This window comes from Geotrypetes seraphini, chromosome 2 (genome assembly GCF_902459505.1).
Source record: "Geotrypetes seraphini chromosome 2, aGeoSer1.1, whole genome shotgun sequence".
Classification (NCBI taxonomy): domain Eukaryota; kingdom Metazoa; phylum Chordata; class Amphibia; order Gymnophiona; family Dermophiidae; genus Geotrypetes; species Geotrypetes seraphini.
In genome coordinates, this window is record NC_047085.1 from 96,392,460 (window position 1) to 96,415,692 (window position 23,233).

The 23,233-nt window shown below is 41.8% G+C and overlaps 1 protein-coding gene across 4 annotated transcripts in view; it reads left to right on the plus strand.

The window, feature by feature from the left end:
• Positions 1-23,233, plus strand: part of JPH1 (junctophilin 1) — a 235,427-nt gene that overhangs the window by 46,660 nt on the left and 165,534 nt on the right. For 2 of the 4 annotated variants that reach the window (XM_033933307.1, XM_033933305.1), the window contains exon 2: positions 2,884-3,637. The exons of 1 other annotated variant lie outside the window; for it this stretch is intronic. In XM_033933307.1, the coding sequence (XP_033789198.1) occupies positions 2,884-3,637 (754 nt within the window). Of the gene's footprint in view, positions 1-2,883; positions 3,638-22,110; positions 22,230-22,472; positions 22,529-23,233 lie in introns of those variants that run through there. One more of the 4 variants, XM_033933306.1, reaches the window with a different exon arrangement.

The following is a 23,233-nucleotide window of genomic DNA, read 5'->3' on the forward strand; positions in this document are numbered from 1 at the left end:
CTCATATAGCCTTGGCGAACCTAAATGGAGGTACACAGTTAAATAATTTTCCCCTTCAAATTGTATTTAGTTGGGTCCAATAAAATGGTATCACCTTCGTCTGGTTAGGGGTCCTTTTACTAAGATTCACAAATGAATTTAGCGCACACTATGGGCTGTATGGCACTTAGGGACTTATTCTATAAAAGGAAAAGAGTTTAATAGGGCAATAGGTGCCTATCTGATTCTATAAAATAAGGTGCCTATCGCATGGCACTTAGCGGTGTCTAATGCCTAAGTGGACGCTTCTATGGAGCATGATTTCTCCAAAAATGTAGGCTCCTGAAATATAGTCCCTTAAAACCCTGGCCTATATTTCAGGCGCCTAAGTTTTTACATAGGCTTCTCTAACAACGATTCTGTAAATGGCTCCGAAGTGTTGATTGACATGCGGCTGGCACCATTTTTTTAGGTGCTGGCCGATTTAGGTGCCGTTTATTGAATCAGTGTGCACTAAATCCATTAGCATGCCTTAACGAAAGGACCCATTCATGTGGTAGCATTGTTATTTAACTTATTTTGTTTAAACTGAATTAACTTTTTATGTATTGATGTTTGAACATGTAGCCTTCAAATAACTTTTGTTGGCATATCCTTTGAACTTAGGGTTTTGTGATTCAATCTTCAGTATTTTGCTATGTGTCTCTTCAGTTCTTTTGAAAATATTCTCACCAATATGGCCAATAAATTTATTTTATTTGTGATTAATATGAAAACAAGGTTCATTCAAATGCATTGAACTTTTATTTATTTTCAACATAAATGCACAATATAAATGTGAGGGGTTTTTTTTGTGTGTGTTTTTTTTTTTAGCAGTGCTTATACTTTCTTTGAATGGGGTGGGGTAGGGGGCTTCTGCAGTAATTGGCAAGTGAATTGCATGATGTGACAACCATGTCACTTCCATGATGTGTTAATAATTTTTGGCTTTTTATTGTCTCTGGGTTTTCTTAACTATTACAACAGCATTATGTTATACAGGCCAAAATATTGTACTTCAGCACGATCACTTATGCCTGCTTAGAGGATGCTCTAAAATCTAGATTCAAAACATTTTCTGCCAAAGCATAAATTTAAAACCTAAAAGAAAATGTTCCAGAATCCTCACCGATTTTCATACTGTATAGTGAATGTTATACTTAAGATTTATGATCCCCTTTTTATAGATGGGCATCTTTATTTATTTATTTATATCCCGCTTTTCCCAAGGCGGGTTACAACATGGAAGAAAGAACAAACCAGGGGAAAACACAAACACAAAGAAACCAAAATGGAATTGTCCAGATCAGATGAGTTGGAGGACACTTTTTTAGTGCACATCATTCTGATCTGGACAATTCCATTTTGGTTTCTTTGGGTTACAACATGGCACATACAAAATCAAGTATAAAGAATCCAAAACCATTAAAACCGGGTTTTGAACGTATTTCTAATCGACCTATGCCTTCATAGTGCCGCTCAATGTCCAAAGCTAAACGGGGAGTTTCGGGAGGCGTGTTGAGGGCGGGAGTTGGGCGAGACGTGGGCCGGCTTAAACTTAGTCGTACAGCATGTATAACCGAAAGTTTAACAAAAGAGCCTAGGCGGAACTTGGACGTTGTGACTTAGACCATGTAAAACATGGTCTAAGTCACAAAAACCCACCGAAACTCACCATATAAGCACTTCAAACACATAACACAGACCCCCACACACTACCCCAATGATCACCAACCCCTCCCACCCCCATAAAAATTATATTCACAACTTTAAATTTCAGCCTCTAGACCATCATCACCTGGCTGCCTGGCATAGGAAAGCCTAGTCGTCCAGCCCAGAGGCAGCTTAAGTCATCTTGGGGGTGGGTTAGGGACCCATAGAGAGGAGGACCCATGCCCATAAGCCCCTGTAATCACTGCATTGATACTTAAACATGTGCACTCCCCTATACACCCCCAAAACCCTTTTTGACTTGCATATAAGTGGCTCCTGCAACCATAAGGTCTATTGGGGTGGTAGATAAGTGGGTCTAGGGGATTCTGGAGGTGGTTTGGGGGGCTCACCGTCGCCTATAAGGGAGCTGTAGTGAGGAGAAGCCATGGCACCCTTTTTGTGAAGTTCACAGCAGTGCCTTGTAAGGTACCCCACTATTTAGGTGCCATGTCTGGGTGTTCAGTCCATCACTTTGCAGACTCCTCCCACATCCAACAGGACTTGTTCTAGGCGTTTTGGACTTGGACGGAAAGTTGGACGGAAATGTGGTATAAAGATGGACGATTTAGCGTCTTGGACAATTTTTGAAAGTAAAAAAAAGTTGGATGTCTCTTTTGAAAATGTGTCTTAGGCTCTTTTTAACTTTGCACGACTTAAGAGATGGACGTAAACGGAGTTAGACGTCCCTTTCGATGCCCCTCCACCTGAACAAACAAGGACAAGCCTCAGATTATGGAGTAGTTTTTCCCATTCTGGGATTTCTTCCAAGAGAAAGAAAACTTTTTTCTCCTACAGTCCATTTTGACTTTTTTAATGGTTTAGGATTCTTTATACTTAACTATCAAATAACCATTTGGCTTTTTTAGCTTATTGTTGTACATATATAATCAAAACACATATATAACAATAAGCACAAAAAATCCAACACATACACAATAATGAAAGCAAACATCATAAAATCTCAAAGGATAGGCGACCAGCGCCTATATTTCATCATATAAAAGAGATGCTGGTATTTCTAAATTTTTTCACCAAGTAGAATGACTTTTGCACTGGAAGTATTTTATGGGCTTTAAAAATGTGGGTATGAGTGAAACTGGTGGTCTTTTGTTTAAGCAAGAGTTTACACTGCTTTCTTTGGTTTTTCTGAAGGTACATACCAAGGACAATGGATGGGAGGGATGCGGCATGGATACGGTGTACGTCAAAGTGTGCCCTACGGCATGGCTACAGTGATTCGTTCTCCCCTCCGAACATCTTTGTCCTCCCTTCGCAGCGAGCAAAGCAATGGGACTGTTCTGCACGACATTACCACAGAAAGTCCAGCCGGGACAAGAGGTGGATTTGTGTTGAATTTTCACAGTGACTCTGAAGTAATGGCTAGTAAGAAAAAAGGTCTGTTTAGAAGAGGATCCCTTCTTGGCAGCATAAAATTAAAGAAATCTGAATCTAAAACGTCAATATCTAGCAAACGCAGCTCTGTTCGGAGTGATGCAGCAATGAGCAGAATTAGTTCTAGTGATGCCAACTCTACAATTAGTTTTGGTGATGGTGATTTTGATTATTGCCCAGTGGAAGACCATGTTGATGCCACCACAACAGAAACATACATGGGAGAGTGGAAGAATGATAAACGCACTGGTTTTGGTGTAAGTGAGCGTTCAAATGGTATGAAATATGAAGGAGAATGGTTAAATAATAAGAGGCATGGATATGGCTGCACCATGTTTCCAGATGGCACAAAGGAAGAGGGAAAGTATAAAAATAATACTTTGGTCCGTGGAATAAGGAAGCAACTTATACCTATAAAAAACACAAAAACTAAAGAAAAAGTGGATAGAGCAATAGAAGGAGCCCAAAGGGCAGCTGCTGTGGCACGAACAAAAGTGGAAATAGCAGCTTCTAGGTATGTATTCACAGTGTTTGTATGCATGTGCATTTTATAAATTCATCATTTCAGAGAGTTCATAAATATGATCAGCATCTTCTACTAAAAATATTTAACAGAACAAACTCCCTCTTCTACTAAATCGCGCTAGCAGTTATAGCACGGGGAGCCACGCTGAATGGCCCACGTTGCTCCCGATGCTCATAGAGTTCTTATGAGTGTTTGGGAGCAGCGCAGGTCATTCAGCGCAGCTCCCAGCGCTAAAACCACTAGCACGGTTTAGTAGAAGAGGCCCAAAATGAAAATAATTATTATTTTATTTTGGAAACATGAAAACCAAGTAGGCAAAAGCATTTGTATGTTCCAGAATGTTCCAAAGAATAATTGTAACCAGGATAATTTACAATATCATGCTAAAAAGTCTTAGACCAGAGCATTTTTTTTTCAGCCAAGAAGCAACTGCCTACTCTTTCCTAAATAGTGCTAATCATGACTGTTAAGATGAACTTTGGGACTCTTAAAAGTAGGAAATCCTGCCGGACTACTGAAATCAGACACTGACTATATAAATATGAAGTTTGAGCATCGCAGTTTAGGAAACTGAGAATTAAATCAGGGGTAGCAAGATTATGAGATGAATCGTTGGTATTAGTATATTTAATAGCTTTTAGAATTCCTTCTGTGTTAACTCCTACTTACCATATGCATATCTTTTTTGATTTCTAGATTACACCCAGTCAGAAAATAAGTTACGGATTTAAATAAGGGAGTAAGCCCAACCTAATAAAATAGATAAACTGTAGTCACCTTGTCTGTTTAACAGAAATGTTACATAATACATTTGAAGGACTTATATTAGTTCAGGGGTCCTCAGACCAATTCTTATGACACACCTAGTCAGTTAGATTTTTAGGATACTCACAATGAATACACAAGAGAGATCTGTATCCCTATCTCCATAGTATGCAAATCTGTCTTGTGTATATTCAGTGTAGGTATCCTGAAAACCTGACTGGCTATGTATGTTCCAAGGACTGGGTTGAGAATCCCTGCATTAGTTCAATAGCTTCCTACTCCCTTAGCAATTTTAAATAACAAAACAACTTTGAATGGCATTTTGTATGCCTTTCAGCGCTATAGAAATGATAAATAGTAGTAGTAGAATGCAGACATCAGTCTAGAAGCAACATAGATTATCCTGTAGTTTGTACAGAGTGCCATGTGTATGATAGTTATTGAGAGGTTGTATGTGTGCACTCTGTGCAAAGAGCTCCTGACTCTGTGAATGAATACGATTCCTAGAGGCTAGAGTGACAGGTTTATAGAGGAGACTTACAGGGAAATAGTAAGGTCCTGACTCCATCTGACAACCCCTTTGATGATTTGGTGGAGCAATGTCACCTGAAAGGAAAATATCACCTTGATATGACAGGACTTGATCTTGTAACTAGAACCTGCCTTCCAGGGAATAGTAACATAATAACATAGTAAATGACAGCTGATAAAGACCTGAATGGTCCATCCAGTCTACCCAACATTCACACTCATTATACATTTATGTTTAAATTGTCTTTAATATTTCTGGGCAATAAACCATAGAAGTCCGCCTGGTACTGTCTTTAGGTTCCCACTGCTGGATTTCAGATTGAAGCCCACTCCAGCCTATCCTAGCCATCCTGGAGCTTCTATTAAAGCTCTCTCAAGCTCATCCTAAACCAAATCACCATATACGGGATGCCCATTACCATCCTTAGTTTGTTTTATACCATTCATTTTCTAATTATCTCCTCGCACCAAGGTCTTGTGCCCAGGAGGATGGTGCGAGTTAGCTCTTCCTGATTCAAGAATTAGGAATGTTGATACCTAGGTGCCTAGGGGATGTGGGGATTGCTTGATAACTTGTCTGACTAGTGTGAAGGTAGTGAACCTCACATCAACTAGATCACCTGCTTCTCCCCCAAACACTGTCTGGATTCCAATCACGGTACATGGGATGCCAGCTACATACAAAGATATAGAAGGGGGGTCTCTGAAGTCAATTTTAGGCTTCTAGGTAGAACGTTGAAATGCATGCTAGAATTCTCAGACATGCTCCCTGTTCCATCAGTAGGACCTCAAAGAAAGACAGAACTTGGAATATCAGTGCATAGATGAGACAATAGTGAAAGAGAGCCTTAAATTTGTTTGGCTCCCCTTTCCAAAAATGTTGCCCAATTTTTATTCCATTCTAACATTAGAAAAAGAGAATCTTTTAAACTAGAACATAGGGAAAGCCCCACAGTTGCTCTGCACCGCATGGTTCAGTGAACTGTTTTGGACAGACTTGTACAGTTTGTGTCCCATATATGGTGATTCGGTGTACGATGGGCTGGGGTGGGCATTAGTGGGAACTCCACTAATTTGGAACATGAGGATGTTACTGGCATCGGGATGGTTGGATAGGCTGGAATGAGCTTGGACGGCAACTTCAGTATTTGGAACCTAAGACAATACCAGACTTACAGTCTACGGCCCAAAAATATCAAAGAAGAGGTGTTAATTTAATCATGTATTTTTTTTAATGACTATAACTTATGGGCAAACTGGATGGACCCTGCCATCATTTATTATGTTACTATGTTATATATTAGTTGCAGCAAGTGTATCTAAGCCTCTAAAAGGAAGAAGGTTTTAGCTGGAGTTCCATGAATGACTACAATTCCATAAGCTGTCTTCTTGACAACATCTTGTACTTTAATTACATTACATTACATTACATTCGGGATTTCTATTCCGCCATTACCTTGCGGTTCAAGGCGGATTACAAAGGTTAGTTTAAAAAGACAGAGTTACAATGATTAGCTAGAGAGGTAAGTTGTAGGTCTTGTAAACATTTAGCAGGTTGTTGAGGGTGAGGTGGTTTGTCAAAGAGTTAATAGGTGGTCATAGTGGAAGTTCTTTTGTTATTATTAGTGCAGTAGTGGGTAGATCAAATGTCAGTTTTAGAGTTACTAAACGGTCGTGATGTTATTGCTGCTTCAGGAATTTCTTGAAAAGTTTGGTTTTTATTTCTTTTCTGAACGTCCTATAGTCTGGGGTGGTCATCAAGAGGTTGGAGATCTGGTTGTCCAGTCTTGCGGCTTGGGTGGCTAGGAGGCCGTCGTGTAGTTTTGTTCTTTTTACTTCCTTGATTGGGGGGGGTATGAATGGGGCGTGCGTTTTTCTTTGTCTTGTAGTGGGTGCTTGGATGAGGCGATTGTTCAAGTATGATGGACTGTCTCCGTGTAGGGTTTTGAATAATATGCAGTAGAATTTGAATTGGATTCTTTCTTGGATTGGAAGCCAATGTGAGTTGATGAAGGCTTCAGTGATGTGGTCTCTGTCTCCAAATATCCTTCATCTGTGGTCTTTCAACCTGTTATTTTCTGTTTATCCGTAGTGTTTTTAGTATCCCATATTGGATCATAAATGCAGAAGCACTCTCTACTATGGGACCTCAGTCTTTCTTACAGCGCTCATGAATTCACTATTTTGAGTTGGTGGAATCTGCTATATTTGAGCATATCATTCTTAAATTACTTTCTAAAAATAAAAACATGATGGCAGATAAAGGCCAAATGGCCCATCCAGTCTGCCCATCCACAGTAACCATTATCTCTTCCTCTCTCTAAGAGATCCCATATGCCTATCCCACTCCTGCTTCAATTCAGACATAGTTTCTGTCTCCACTACTTCCTCCAGGAGAATGTTCCACACATCTACCACTCTTTCTGTAACAAAGTATTTCCTTAGATTACTCCTGAGCCTATCGCCCCTTAACTTCATCCTGTGCCCTCTCATTCCAGAGCTTCCTTTCAAATGAGACTCGACCCATGTGCATTTACACCATGTAGGTATTTAAACGTCTCTATCATATCTCCCCTTTCCTGCCTTTCCTCTAAAGTATACATATTGAGATCTAGAAGCAGTTATGTTGATTAGAGGAATAAGTAAACTGTAAGCTTGAGGTATTCACGAGCCAAACAGTGGTGTGTCATAACCAGGTAGTTCTTAAGATTCATTTCAGGTTTTTACTCAAACTGGTAACATCCTTCCTCATTAACAAGGAAATAGTAGCACTTGTATTTTGTCCAAACGTTTCAAAAGATTTCAAACAAGAAAGCCCTCCATGCTGGCTTGTAAATGTGCTCTTACTTGTCACCTAAGAAGAATTAAATCCATCAAGGTCTATTCAGGTGTCTGTATTCTTTGATTCCAATAGAATGGGCATGACAGTGGCCAAAAGAACTTTATCAAATCGGTTAATATCTTGCTTTCAATTCTGTTTTAACAATTTGGTGATCATCTAAACACCAATGTGATACTTTTAAGTCCAAGCCACTGTCGCTCTCATGATGTCTGCTTTGCATTCAAATATTTCAAATCATATGTAGAAGAACATTAATAAAAATATATAGTAGTTTATTTATTTATTAATAATAGAGAAAGGAGATTAAAATGGACTAATATCAAAAAGGAAAAAGACCCCAGTTGACCCGGGAGCATATGACCTGCTGTAGGGATTTAATTGGGGACCTTTTGCATGCTAGTGCATAGCAAATGTCCCCAGAGCATACAAGGCCAGCCTGGTTTAAATATTTTAAGAAATATTTAGATCATAAGTCATTTTGCAATTCATTTTTTAAGTAAATGGACGTCTCGAAATGACTAAAAAGGTCCTTCTGCCCAAAACTCCAAATCGCGATTTTCAAAAAGGCAGAATTTGGATGTTTTCTACTGAGTTTGTTCAAATAGCAAGGAGGGCATGTTGGAGGTGTTTTAGACAGGACTAGAGCAGGCCCAAAATTAGGACATCTTTCAATGATAATGAAAAGAAATGTCCAAGGCAAAAAAAAAGACATTTTATCAAGTCCTGTTTAAATCACATCCAGAGTACAAAACGTTGCCTGATTGAGCAGCTGACCACTGGAGGGATGAAGGCATGATCCCTCTTTAATTTCCCAGTGGTTAATGACCCTCTTCCCATCCCACTAAGTGAAAGTGACAGTGGACAGCATGCTGTGTGATTGCTTCAGGAGTTATAGTCATTCCTAATAGAGCAGCAAGCCAATTTAAGGAGTAGTCATTGAAGTGGACTTTAAGCAATGGGACCTAGGCATAACTCCCACCTTAATTCTTTTATTTCTGTACAAATATGAGAGTCCTCCTGGAACATAGAAAAATACCTGTTGTACCTCAATTTATAAGACAACTGCAAGCTTGTTGGCTGTTGAGTTATACCTTTAGATGCAGTAGATTTTTATCTGTTCCTGGAGGGCTCACAATCTATAATAATAAAACCCTAAGCGCGGATGTGCACTCCTATCTGCGTGTTCCGTGATCCGTATGTCCGTGGCAGGTAGGAGTGCGCATGCGCGCTTCGATTCCCCCCTCACTCACTGTAAGGCAGTTCATCATCATTGTGCCCCCCCCCCCCCCCGGCGCACCCAAACCCCCGTTGACCCTCCCATTCGACCCTTCCACTGTGAGACGACCACAAACCTCCCGGCTCCAGCAGTGTCCGCAGCACTCTAAACACGCTGCTTCGCGGTTTTCTACTGCCCTGATTTCCTCTGCCACGTCTCTGTCTCTTTTGATGTCATCAGGGATGTGGCAGAGGAAATCGGGGCAGTAGAAGGCTGCAAAGTAGCGTTTTTAAGGGTGCTGCGAATGCTGCTGGAGCCGGGAGGTTTGTAGTTCATCTCGTGGTGGGAGGGTCGGATGGGAGGGTCAGTGGGGTCGGCTGCACGGCGGCGGTAGTGGTGGGGGGGAAATGGAAACATGTTGTTCAATGGTTCTACTGCACAGGGGGATGGGAGGGAGGGAGGCAGGCAGGCAGGCTGGCTTCAGGGGTGGGACAAAGTCTGGAAGGCAGTGAGGGGGACATAAGAAGGAGGCACTGAGGGCACTAAGGACACAGGACAGAGGCACTGAGGGCACTAAGGACACAGGACAGAGGCACTTGGGGCACTAAGGACATGGGAAGGAGGCACTAGGGGCACGAAGGACACAGGAAGGAGGCACTGGGGGCACTAAGGACACAGGACAGAGGCACTGGAAGCACAAGGACATAGGAAGGAGGCACTTGGGGCACTAAGGACATAGGAAGGGACACTGAGGGCACTAAGGACACAGGAAAGAGGCACTGGAGGCACCATGGACATGAGAAGGAGGCACTGGGGGCACTAAGGACATGGAAAGGAGACACTGGGGGCACTAAGGACACAGGACAGAGGCACTGAAGGCACCAAGGATATAGGAAGGGGCACTGAGGGCACTAAGGACACAGGACAGAGGCACTGGAGGCACCAAGGACATGAGAAGGAGGCATTGGGGGCACTAAGGGCATAGGAAGGGGCACTAAGGACATAGGAAGGCGGCATTGGGGACACTAAGGACATAGGATGGGACACTATGGACATAGGAAGGGGGCCACGGAGAGACAGGCAGGCATGGCACAACAGAGAAATACAGACAGGCAGGCAGGAGGCCAGGGATACAGAGACAGAAAGAAAGACAGACAGACAGGGGGCTAGGGAGAGACACAGATAGAAAGAATGACAGACAGCGTCCAAGGAGAGAGAGAGACAAAGAAAAAAGAAAAACACCAGACAGACATCTACTCTAGCACCTGTTATTGTAACGGGCTTAAACATTAGTAGATAATAAAAGAATAAAGATGAGATTCATACATGGGTGCCTTTTCTTTTCAAAAGTCAACTGCATGGACCTCTAGATTGCCCCCTCTACTCTGCAGGGATATTTATGATGCTATTTTTGTATGTGCTTTTTTTTTTGGCATTCATATTTTGCACATTTCATTTTGGAAAATGACTGTTCATTTTGGACATTTTTCAGCACAAGAAAGTCCTCCTTACATATTTTTGAACAGGAAATAACACAGGAATGCTGACAATATGAAATAAATCATTGTTGGATCATAATAGTGAATAGTCTGCTGCCTTTTTGATATAATTGACAATCCAGGCTTCATGGAGTGTGTCTGTATATACATGTCAGTCTTATTAAGGCTTCAGTTTTTCTTATAATTAACCATGATGGCTCCATTCAGCATCAACTGGTCTTTGGATTCCATATACGTTGCTTTTATTGCTCTTCTGTTGCCATATTAGTCTGTGTAATCATATGTTGAACTTGTGAGGTAACGTTCATACAGTAATGCAGGCAATAGTAATGCCATTTATCCAGGTCTCCCTCCAGAAGAATTTAAATAAACCATTAAATAGGTCACCAAAAACATTCACAGAGATAGTTTTACATGCTTTACATTGGCTGCAGAGAATTCATTTTAAGGCACTATGCCGAGCATTGTGAGTCTCCAAGTCTCCAATAATATTGGCCAAGGTTATTTACAATCTAAATGATGACAAAAATATATTCCTAAATTTTCATTGTATTCCTACTCTCTCCTCTCATGGTATCCCTTGGTTTGTCCTATTTATTACATCTTGCCCCACTTCCTGCCTTGTGTGCAGGATCAGGAGGAGAGCTGAACGTTTGGCTTCCCTGTTTCACTGACTGGTTGCTGAATTTGAACTAGAGGTCTACACGGGAACGGGGATCACAGGGGTCCCGCGGGAATCCCCCCTAACCCATGGGGAATCCCACGGGGACCCCCTCTATCCAACGGAACTTCCACGGGGATGGAAGGCTTTGGAAGCAGGGTTCGTCCATATAATATAATGGACACGTCAGCCTTAGTAAAAGAGGGGGTTTATAAGTTAATTACCTGAACAGAAAACAAAAAAAGGGTTCCACCAAAGAGATTCCACAAGGAAAACAGCAGCACAAACACAAAAGAAACTGTGGAATTGATGATCCTGTCAGAAGTAATTGCTGCTTTTTATAGGGATGGGCGGGGATGGAGGTAATTCCTGGTGGGGACAGGTGGGGACGGAGAGGATCCTGACAGGGACGGGTGGGGACGGAGAGGATCCTGGCAGGGACGGGTGAGGATGGAGAGGATCCTGGCGGGGATGGGTGGGGTTTCTGTCCCCGTTCAACTCTAATTTGAACCATGAAGGACACCATAGAAGTCTGCAACTCAAAATCAGTAGTCAGACAGTGCAACTGAGGAGTAGTTATCAGTTGGAGAGCAGAGGCATGGCCAGCATTGGATTTTTAGGGACTGGGGGGGGGGCAATGTATTTCCTCTCCCCCTCACTGTATTCCTTACCTTTTGCTTACGGGGATACTGGGCTAGTCTGACCCAGTATGGCTATTCTTATGTTCTAGTTGATGGGATCCACTGCTGGAACTGCACCAGTAGGGAAGAAGTCGGTGGCCTCCCCTTCTGTAGCAAATATCGGGACTCCTTGTGCCATGTTCTGTTCATGCGCAAACTAAGCACGTGCGAGGAGTGCCGATGACAGCGGTAGAGTAACCGCTGTGGGTTAAAAACATTTTTTTTTTCCTCAGGCTGTGAGGGCTCAGATCTCATGAAGAGATTAATTGCGGAATTCTGAGAGACATTAGTTGGCTGCCCTGGTAACCAGTATAAACATTCTGGTGGCTGCTGTTTGTGATTGTGCTTTGAGAGTTAGGACCTGTGTGTTGTGGCTGCAGCCTTTATGGGAACTTAAGAGTAGTAGCAGGTTTGGATTTTTTTTCTTAATATAGTGTCTGAATGAATTTGTCTGTGTTTAGATGGTGAAGCCTGCGGAAAATTTATTTGGCTTCAAGTTTTGATGACTGGGTGTATTAAGGGGTTAGTGGGGTTAGCGCGTTGGACATTTCATCACACGCTAACCCCCTCGGCCGGCTAAAAAACTAACGCCTGCTCAATGCAGGCGTTAGTGGCTAACGTGGCAGGTGGTTTAACGCGCGGTAAACTCCTACTGCAGCTTGATAAAAGGACCACAGAAATCCCAATTTATAAGTTACAGGGTATCATTGAATGGGCTAAACATTGGTATAATTAAAACTTATATTAGAAAGGTTTTTATTCAAATTACAAGTGGAGATATGTGATTGGAGTCTCACTATACTTATGGGGTTTAGTTAGTTATTTTTGGAAATTAGAGTATTTAAAAATTGTAATAGATTTATAGGTTAGTTTTGGATAGTGTGAAACCCTAATTTCTTGGTTTTTACTGGTGTTGATGCTGGGAGATAGCAAAAAACAAAAAGGAATTGACCCCAAAATATCCACAAAGAAGAAAATCCAGAGAAAACCAAAAAAACTCTGTGGAGTGACGATGTTCCTAAATGGACTTTATATGAAAGTGTCAAAGTTCCAAAGGTATACTGAAATCATCTACATAAAAATGAATCATCCACATAAAAGACTTAAAGGACCTAGTCCGCTAGGGATACAGGACCCAACATGGTCCGCGTTTCGACAAAAAGTCTTCTTCAGGGATCCCTGGGGGTCCTATAAAGGTGAGTACGTGGGAAACAATTGTGTGATGAGCCGGAAGTGAGATACTGCTTGCATTTGCAATAAGAAAGGGGAGATAGAACACTGGTTAGGATAAATTGTTCCTTTATTTGTGCTTACCGTATTTGCCGGCGTATAAGACGACTTTTCAGTACCTTAAAATCCTCCCCAAAGTCGGGGGTCGTCTTATACGCCGGGTACTGTTTAGAGAGCTGCACGGGGACGCCCCTAGGGTCGCGGGGATCCCATGGGGACGCCTCCGAGGGTCGCGGGGCTCCTGCGGGGCTGGATGCTCAGTCTTCTGGATGTACGCGGCTCTTCTTCTCCCTACCTTCTCTGCTTGCAGCACAGAGCCGAACGGAAGTCTTCCCGACGTCAGCGCTGATGTCGGAGGGGAGGGAGGGCTTAAACAAAGCCCTCCCTCCCTCCGACGTCAGCGCTGACGTCGGGAAGACTTCCGTTCGGCTCTGTGCTGCAGGCAGGGCAGATAAGGAGAAGGAGAGTAGCCTCGCGGTTCGAGTGGCTACCAAGAGAGAGGGGCGGCCGCCCCGCCCCAGTTGCAGCACAGCCGGCCAGGTTCCCTTAATTTTGTGGCACTTCCCCGACCGACCGATAACAGCCCGGGTCCGACAATCCTCCCTGCCCTGTAGCCGCGAATCTAAATTACCTTCTTACAGCAGCTGTAAGAAGGTAATTTAGATTCGCGGTTAAGGGCAGGGAGGTTTGTCGGACCGGGGCTGTTGTCGGTCGGTCGGGGAAGTGCCACAAAAGTAAGGGGACCTGGCCGGCTGTGCTGCACCCGGGGCGGTAGAGAAGGTGTGCGGAAGAAGGGGTAGTCTTATACGGCGAGTATATAACAAAACTCTATATTTTAACTAAAAGTTGGGGGGTCGTCTTATACGCCCAGTCGTCTTATACGCCGGCAAATACGGTAATTTAAATGGAGACACTTTTGGTACTTGAATAAAGAACAGAAAGGAATCTTATTTTTGTGGGAGTGGACAATTCAGAAGGGACTTTAATTATCTTTCCTTTAAATTAGTTAGGGATCTTGGGTTACAGTGAGTTGTCGCCCCCCCCCCCTTTTTTTTTTAGTTATTTAAGATTAAGAAGTAGGTTCAAGTAAGTGAAGAATTAAATGAGTCCTGATTTCCAGCAGAAGAAAGGAACAAGAACTAAGAAAATTCAGATGGATTGGTGAGACAAATACAGAAACAACAGAGACACAAAAGGAATTAAAAAAATAGAGATATACTGACCTGAAAAGAAACAAGCAAAAAGCCTCAGTTCTTTTAGAAGATAAAATTTTAGAGATAGAAACTAGAAGAATAGACTTGATGTAATTGAAAATATAACACTTACTTGATATTGTAGTGTTGTTAGATTTGTAAACTGGATCTAGTTAGGATCTAGAACAAGAAAATAAATAAGAAAATTAATCTCACTGTGTTTGAATTGGTATTTTATTAAGTCTTGCTGCTGTGTTCCCTATTCCCTCCCCTTCCCTATTTTATTGTATCCTATCCTTCAGGGGAAGTGCTGTCCGAGGTATCGGCCTAAAAAAAAACCAACTACAAACTTTAGGTAAAGGTAGGGCAGTACTCTCCCGGGGGGGGGGGGGGGGGAGTTATGGTAGGAAGGGAGGTAACCAGATGACTTCTTCACTGAGGCAGCACTGGAACAGTTCCAGCAATGGATCTCAGCTGGTGGGCATTGAGCATCCTCACCAGCCAGTCAAAGGGTTCTCCAGTTGTAGAAGGGGAGCCAAAAGGGAAGGCCAGGCTCCCAAGGCTCCTAGAATTGGGCAAGCCAGTTGGTGTTGCGGGGGCAAGGAAGAGGGAAGTGTTTAATTGTACCATGATTATGCCTCCTTACAGTGCACAAATTTTATGCATCTATTGCAGCGAACAACTTGGAAGATTTTAGGCAGGCATGTAGTTTGGGATGTCTTGAGTTTCCCTTTGGAAAGAGAAGCATTCTTTATGCTAGACACTGCTAGAGGGCAACTGAAACTGCTTTTTATGGTTTCAGCTGAAGCTGAATTTACAGCTGAAATTCACTGCCCCGTTTTGGCCAAAACTGAAACCAAAACTGACCTCTACTATCTCAAATCAGCGCTATGGCCCAGCCCAGCCCAGCCCAGTCTGTCCTTGCCATCAAACAGCAGTAGGCCCTCTGGACCTATCTTACAATTGGTGGTGTCTCAGAGGTATAGTCATAGAAACATAGAAATAGACGGCAGATAAGGGCCCATCTAGTCTGCCCACCTTAATGTCCCTCCCCTACCTTTGCCCTGTGAATAGATCCCATGTGCCGATCCCATTTGGCCTTAAAATCATTTGGCAGTTGCTCCCACTCATGCCGTCTCCATAGTCAAAATGTCCACTGCATTTTCTAGCAGTAGTCTCACTGCATCCATTCCTACAGTGGAGATGGCATAGGCAGGAGCAAATGGCGATCACTCCTGTAAGGTAGAATTGGGGTAACCTAGAAGTGGGGACCATACTTCTGTCAGGAGTGGGAGGAGGAGTGGTGGGCTGCTTCTGTTCTGCGGGGGAGGGAGCGCTATGGGGACACAGCACAATGTTTTGGTTTCAGCTTAAAATACACTGGTATTTTTGGTTGAAAGCAAAACTAGGCTGAATTCCAATTTTCTGGATGGTTTAAATACCAAAACCAAAATTCATTCGGCCTCTAGTGATCTGAATATTGGCTAACTGATCAATAGATTTTTGCAGTTTGCCAGGTCTTAATAGAAAATATTAAATGTTTGAGTCAAAAGTTGTATTCCTCTAATTGTGGGCTTTTATTACTTCAGGTCATTCCATATTTTTGCCATTTGTAATGTCAGCTAGCCATTGTCAGAGACAGGGTGCTGGGCTTGATTTGGCATGATCTGATCCAGTATGGCTTTTCTTAGGCTATTATATTATTATAATGATCTGTGTGTTGAATAGCCATTCTATCTGTTATACTCTGACTACTCTGTGATCTTCATATACACATTCCCAAAGTTTTTCTCTCTCATCTTTAGTGGAGAGGTTTTACATCTTACAGTTTTTATAAAAATAGGGTTACTTGCAGAATCATAGCCATATACATTGGACAGATTTATCTTAGCTAGGCCAAGTGAGTAGGAAGTTGCATCCCACAGCCAGATTGCTTTCCCTTTATATCATCCATTTTTGCTTTAGCTGTATCAGTTATGAGATATGAATTAAATGGTCACAAGTCCTATAAATCCTACTGTCACAGTTGTCACACGGAGATGGTCAAAGTGCTTCCTTCATTTGAATTTGCTTATTGCTTGATTAAATTGGAGTGATGGTAACCTAAGCTTCAATACAGCTCCATGTCAAGGAGAAAACTGTCTTTTTCTTCATTTGATCTTTTAGCTACTGCGTGTATTTAAAACATTTGTATCCTACCTGTTAATATTTCTAAGCAGGTTACAAACACTAGAAATTAGCTAAAAACAAAATGAAAGGAAGAAATTGATTTCTAAATTTCCCCAAATCTCCAATGGTTTCTCTGGTCAAGATGGTGCAGAAATATTGTATTGAGATACTGGGGGTTTTCCAAGTCATTGTCCCTAAAGGTATGGGTGCAATAGCTGACTTACACAGGTAGAGGAGGAACATCTGTGTCTGATCAACATCAGGAAGCCAACAATAATTTAAGCCTAACAGGATTTTTGGCATTGTTTTTTACAGACCACCTGGTAGGCAGGCCAACCTGTATTTTTAGGAGGGTCAAGAAACAGAAACTACATCACAGTGGCATAGGAACAAAACAGGGAGAGTTTGCCTCGCACTTAATTCATACAAGAAGTTTGGCTTACTTCAGCCAAATGCTGTGTCTAGCTCAGACCTCTCCTTTTTCCTTGAATCTCTCTCTCTCTCTCTAACTGAGTCAAGCTTGGGCAGAAATACTCCTCCCTGAGGACCCCCCCCCCCCCCTCCCTTTTGACTCAGCACTGAGCCAAGCACTGCAGGGCATTCTGGGACCTGTAGTCCTCCTCAAATACATGGTGTCCTCTGCTGGCCAGTGGCATAACAGTAGTCCCAGAGAGGGAAAATCCACAGGCATCATCCTTGGAAGTGTTTGCACAGGTGTCATTTTTGGGAACATAAGCCAAGGTTCCTGGCTATGGGACCTATTTTAATTAGCTGTTTTGTTTGTTTTGAAAGTAAGAAATCCCCCCCCCCCCCCAAGCATCTCATAGAATTTTTGCTTGGTAGAGAAATGGTGCAAAGGCATAGGCAGGTAGTTCCAGAAGAGATGTTGGCTGAAGACTGGCTGTGCTGCTTCTTTGGACCATTGTCACTTGTTCTTTTTGTTTTCTTAAAATTTTTACCTTGGCTTCCCCCTAGGAATTCATATGGCTTATGTTTTTATTTCAGAGTGATTATAGAATGTGATGATTTTTTTTAAAATTTAATGTGATTGTTTATATGATTAAGATAATAAAAATTTAAATTAAAAAGAAAGGAGAGTAACAAAATCCAAAGAATGGTCAAATGCATAAGTATCTCATAGGTTGAAAGTATACATTGCTTCTAAATAAAAAAAAGTTCTATTCCAGCAACTGATCCATGTAAACATCAAAATCACCTAAAACTAGCAATCTGGAAATATTGAATAATGAACAACGATTCTAGAGTAAATGTTAAATCTGAAAGTGATACATGAGGAGGACAATAAATCAAGAACACATAAAGGACTAATGTGTAAAACCAGAATTTCATCGCCTTATAATTTTCTTGAACCTTCAGTATACAGTAAGAACTTTTTAAAGACCACTAATGTATCGCATCCAATATGCAGTTAATGCATAGAAGAAAACCAAGGCAGATAACATTAATCTAAAATGGCTCAGTCTAACTCCCAAAACCATGACACAATAATACAGAGAATATCAGGGCCATGAGAAGGTCATAAATTAGGTCAGTTTGTTACTGTCAGAAGAAGCATTAACCACAAAACTTAATGAATCTTTATCCATGGGTAATCAAACTTTAGAGCTAAAACAAACCCTTGAAAAGTGTACCTCTAAATGCAGATGGCTTAAACCTGGGACACTATTCTCCATTTACAATTACTGAGAGGAGAAGCAGACCAGAAAGTTCGCACATTCCCCAAGCACAAAGATTAATTTGTAACAATTAGATTAAGTGGACCATTATTTAAACATTCTCATAAAGATCATCTGGAACTATACAACAATACTACAGCTCAAGGATAAAAATTTAAAATGTATACATACCAAAATGAGCACAAAGAGATGTAAACTAGAGAATGACACAATGATAAAACTCGTCACCATCCCTATCCCCACAGATAACTGCGGGAAACCATTTCCATGTCATTTTTTAAGGAGAGAGGAAAGAATCAGAGTATGAATAGGTACAACCACTTCATACTAAAGCCTTGCATTGAAGAATGCTGGTGTAAAAGGATCGAGGTTGAAATAGACACTAAAAAAAGACATGGTTATCCGCTTCCGGTTGGCCCATTATTTTTAACTTTGTTAACCGCCCTGATTTGACTACAATTATTAAGAAATATGGAATATCAAATAAATTAACTTTATAGGCATCAGTGAATAGAAATATATTTTGAGTTCTGATTTGAAATTGTGGTAGACAGTTCCAGTATGTTGGTCCTTGGACCGAAAAAATTGCCTGTCTGGCGAGCTATCTGCTAATTTAATCACCTCACTTGTCGTTCTGATTTCCGGTTCATATATAAATTACGTTAAATAGCACCAGACCCAATACAGATCCCTGTGGCACTCCATTATTCGCTCTTCTCCATTGAAAAAAATGGCTATTTATCCCTACTCTCTGTTTTCTGTACAGTATGTCTAATGTCTAATTCACAACTGAACATTGCCTCCTATTCCCATGACTTTTTAATTTTCTCAGGAATCTCATGAGGAATTTTTGTCAAAAGCTTTTGCAAAATATGTCAAATTCAGCAGAATCTCATCAGCTATCGTCCTGTCAAAACAGCCAGTAATAGTTCAACAGCAAAAGTAGGACATAAAATAATTCATTCACTTAATCTGTCAAAATGATCTCTGTTTCGCCAACAGCGTTGTTGGGGGATAGCCAATCCAAGTCATTGTTTCACAATGACAACAGGAAAGTAGAATGCCAAAATTTAAAGCTTCAACGCATTTCATTCAGAAAAAAGAATTCCATTCAATGGCAGAATTACAAACATAAGAGTTGCCATACTGGGACAGACTGAAGGTCCATGAAGCCCAATATCCTGTTTCCAACAGTGACCAACCTGGATCACAAGTGCCTAGCAATATCCTGGAGCCACAGATTGTAGCATAAAGAACCACTGTTACTCCTTCTGGTGCAATTGGCGATGAACATTGCTGTGACAATCAGTAACAGGAAGTTCTTCCAAAACTAGGCAAAGAAAAGAAAAGTCATGACTGAGTTCTATACTGTGGGCTACCAATATTTCAAGCAGTTTATGTGCAGAAATTCTCACTCACATGTTGATTCATTTCCAGATTGTGTTCCAAAAACCTTGTATTCACTGTACCCTCTTCAACAGAGACCAACCACCTCCTGCCCTCATCTCTTTTTCTAGAGTCCACATATTACAGTTGATTAAAGTTGGTGACCTGGCAGTGAATTACCTCCCATTCTTCCAACTCTGTATCCAACTGTTCCTGCTTGCCTCCTTATCCCGTCCTCTAAAGTAGCATATATGCTGGATATCACCCTTAAGTGCAACTTCTACAGGGGGAAGCAACTCATAACTGATGGCTGTATCTTCTCATAACAAAAAGTCTCAGTTGAAAAAATAGATTTAAAAAAAGCTCTTGCAACATGTCAAACAGAATACAAAACCCTTATGGCAATAGCACTTTACAAAAATGAAAACCTACTTCTAAATATTCAGCTAGCAGCAGTCCATTATTTTTCAAAATGCGGACTGCTGCCAGCTAAATTAAGCCCAGTTTTTCAATGTTGGGCCATATCTGGGCACTGGCATTGAATGTCTGGGACTAATTCCTCAAGTACTAGCCACAGGAGCTTATTCATCTAGGACTTGCACAAGATAGTTATAAGGGTCCCAGCTAAATATTCACTCTGGACCCAAATAAAGAATACTTATACACTCCGATTCCCTTATTTCTGCCTCCTTCCCTCCCTCCCAACACCTTTAGGCCCACAGGGGCCCACCTGGACATAACCTGGTAGTCCAGCGGTGTCCTAAGGTGTAGGAGCAATACCCACTCACCCCTGTCTGGTGTGGCTGGCTCTGTAAAATGGCTGCTGTGTCCTCTAGCCCAGTGGTTCCCAACCCTGTCCTGGAGGACCACCAGCCAGTCAGGTTTTCAGGATAGCCTAATGAATATGCATGGAGCAGATTTGTATGCCTGTCACCTCCATTATATGTTAATCTCCGTCATGCATATTCATTAGGGCTATCCCAAAAACCCGACTGGCTGATGGTCCTCTAGGACAGGGTTGGGAACCACTGCTCTAACCAACCTGTGAATTGAACTTGGACCTTTCTGCATGACACTACACTTCACCGAGCCACTGAACCTGTGTCCTCGATTTGTTTTTGTTCAGACTGTGAGGAATAACCATGTTTTATTCAATTTTATTTCAGGAATTTCTTGGGGTTTGTGTCTGATAAATTTGCTTTTCAGAAGCCAAAAAGGGTGTGGGTTATTTGACACCAGTGTTTATAGCAGGGGTGTCAAAGTCCCTCCTCGAGGGCTGCAATCCAGTCAGGTTTTCAGGATTTCCCCAATGAATATGCATGAGATCTATCACAATGAAAGCAGTGCATGCAAATAGATCTCATGCATATTCATTGGGGAAATCCTGAAAACCCGACTGGATTGCGGCCCTCAAGGAGGGACTTTGACACCCCTGGTTTATAGGTCTACGGTTGTGGTCCTTATGCTGAGTCAGCTTTTGAAAACAGACCGGTCTGTACATGGCAATCAAACCAAGGTTTATTTTACATTGGGCTGTAATTAAAACCTTTCCGTAGCAGTGTTGTTTTCATACTAAACAAAGTCATCTTTCCCTGCGGTGTCCGTAATGGTTTAGGATATAGAATGAATTTTGCATGTGTATGTGCTTTGAACGGCAGTAAGTAATTTCAAGTTGGCTTACATTTGAGGATAAATATGTCCAAGGCTGAGTGACATAGCAGGACTGGTATTAGACAATTAAATATGTGCCATCTGGGTAAGCTAAGTAATCTTTACTGCATCATACTGCTAGAAGCAAAAGGAACAAGCACCTCTCTAGACTAGAAACAGTGTATGCACTCGCTGCTGTGCTCTGGTGTGTCAGCAGAGAAGTCTGACTAAATAAGGCAATGCACGAGTTGAGCTTATCAGCATTTGACAGGAATATAGTCCCACTAACAGCTGATACAGTAGCATTTCGTTTCTGTGCTATCATCAGCTAGTCGTACACAGATGTATATTTATCATCTGCTGTTCTGCTGAGTGCATTCAAAATTTCCTCATCTGCATTTTTGTTAACTTCTGAAGCTGAGTTCCCTTAATTCCCCCTACCCCCAAAGATGTGTCTGCTAATAGGGTGAAAAGACCACATTTTTCAAAATTGTGGCTATAAAATCTGAACCAGTGTTCAAATATTTGCTTGTTTGAAGCCAGTCCTAAGTAGAAGCCAGTTTTATTTGTAAATGTTTCTGGCTGTTTTAGAGTTGGCTGTACTTGTCCTCCAGTCTTTCTTGTAGTTCTTCTTTGATATTTTTCCAGTGTCCCACTCAAATCCTCACTCATCTCTCTTCTTCAAGTTTCTCCTATAGTTCTTTCATTGCCTGTTTAATTCTTCTTTCTGTTTTCTCGCCTCACACCTCTTTTTTTTCCCACTACACTCTTCTGCATTTCTCTTTCTCCATCAACCCACGCTACCCAATTTTTCTCCTTGTCTTTTTCCCAACCCCTCCAGTAGGTAGGACTGTAGAAATCAACAGCATGACTTGTAGTTCCAGACATGTATGCAGCTGACAGCAAAACGATAGAGTGAACATGCATGCTTTTACCCCACAGTTCCTCCCTCCTGCCAGTTAGACAGGAAGTGCCTGGGAAGCAGAGATACCACGTGGCCCAGGAGCACATGCTTGCGTTATCCTTAGACTTCCACATTCTCCCACTGCTGCAGGATCTGGGTATGTGTTATATCTCCTGTGGAGGCCAACACGTCTTCCCTTCCCACGGTACCACAAGAGTGATAGTAGATAGCTTTTATAGTAACTTAAGGGAAAGCCAGAGGATGTTACTTTCAAACAAGCTAACTCTGGTGCATTTGCACAGTGTGACCCTAAGAGTCAGAGCAAATAAGGAATAGTAAGTTCTTGAAAGCATTTCATACTTCTCTGATCCACTCTTATATTTTCTGTATTGTTTTCCAGATATCCTCACCATCAGGTACCTAATGAATGTTGTACTTTAGCTCACAAATATCAAAATATCATATTGTTCCTGCAGCAGAATTAAACAAATGTTATTTCTGAGGGAATGCTATGGTGTGCAGTGCAGAATTTGTATAGAATCCTCTTCCTGTACAGAAGTCTCCACACGAATCAAGGAGACAATTGTAATTTGTACAGTTATGCACTCCCCCCCCCCCCTAAGTATATCCCATCCCAGTGTATCCACAGGCTTGTCCTCCATCTCCGCTCTTCTTGGTGCTTTTCATCATCCAGTATCTTCTCTGGCTGGCTCCGACTGCTGAGTTTGAACCATAGGATTCTAGGGTGTCCCCCATGGTTCAAATACTTTAGTCAGATCTAGCACAACAGAGGGGAGGGTGTGAACTGATAGGTAGCTGCTCTGGAGGGAGGGCTATGTGCACCAGAGGTACTATGGGGAGGATAAGAGAGAAGGGAGGGTAACTAATGATACCATGGGAGAAAAGTACTGTGGCATTAGAAGGAAAGCCAAAAACTCCTTTAATGAAGTGTTTCTGTGCACACTAGAGATTCTACAGATAGGGAGGAAGAATTGAGGAGCTAAATGTATTAGGGATAAGGGGGAGAAAGAGCAGCAGATTTGTATTAAAATTAAAAGTGATAGATGTATAGCTAAACATATAGATGAGATTGATCCAGGGAAGATTTTGCACATCAAGCTTAACATTGTGATAAAGTTTGAACGTGGAGTGGTGCATCTG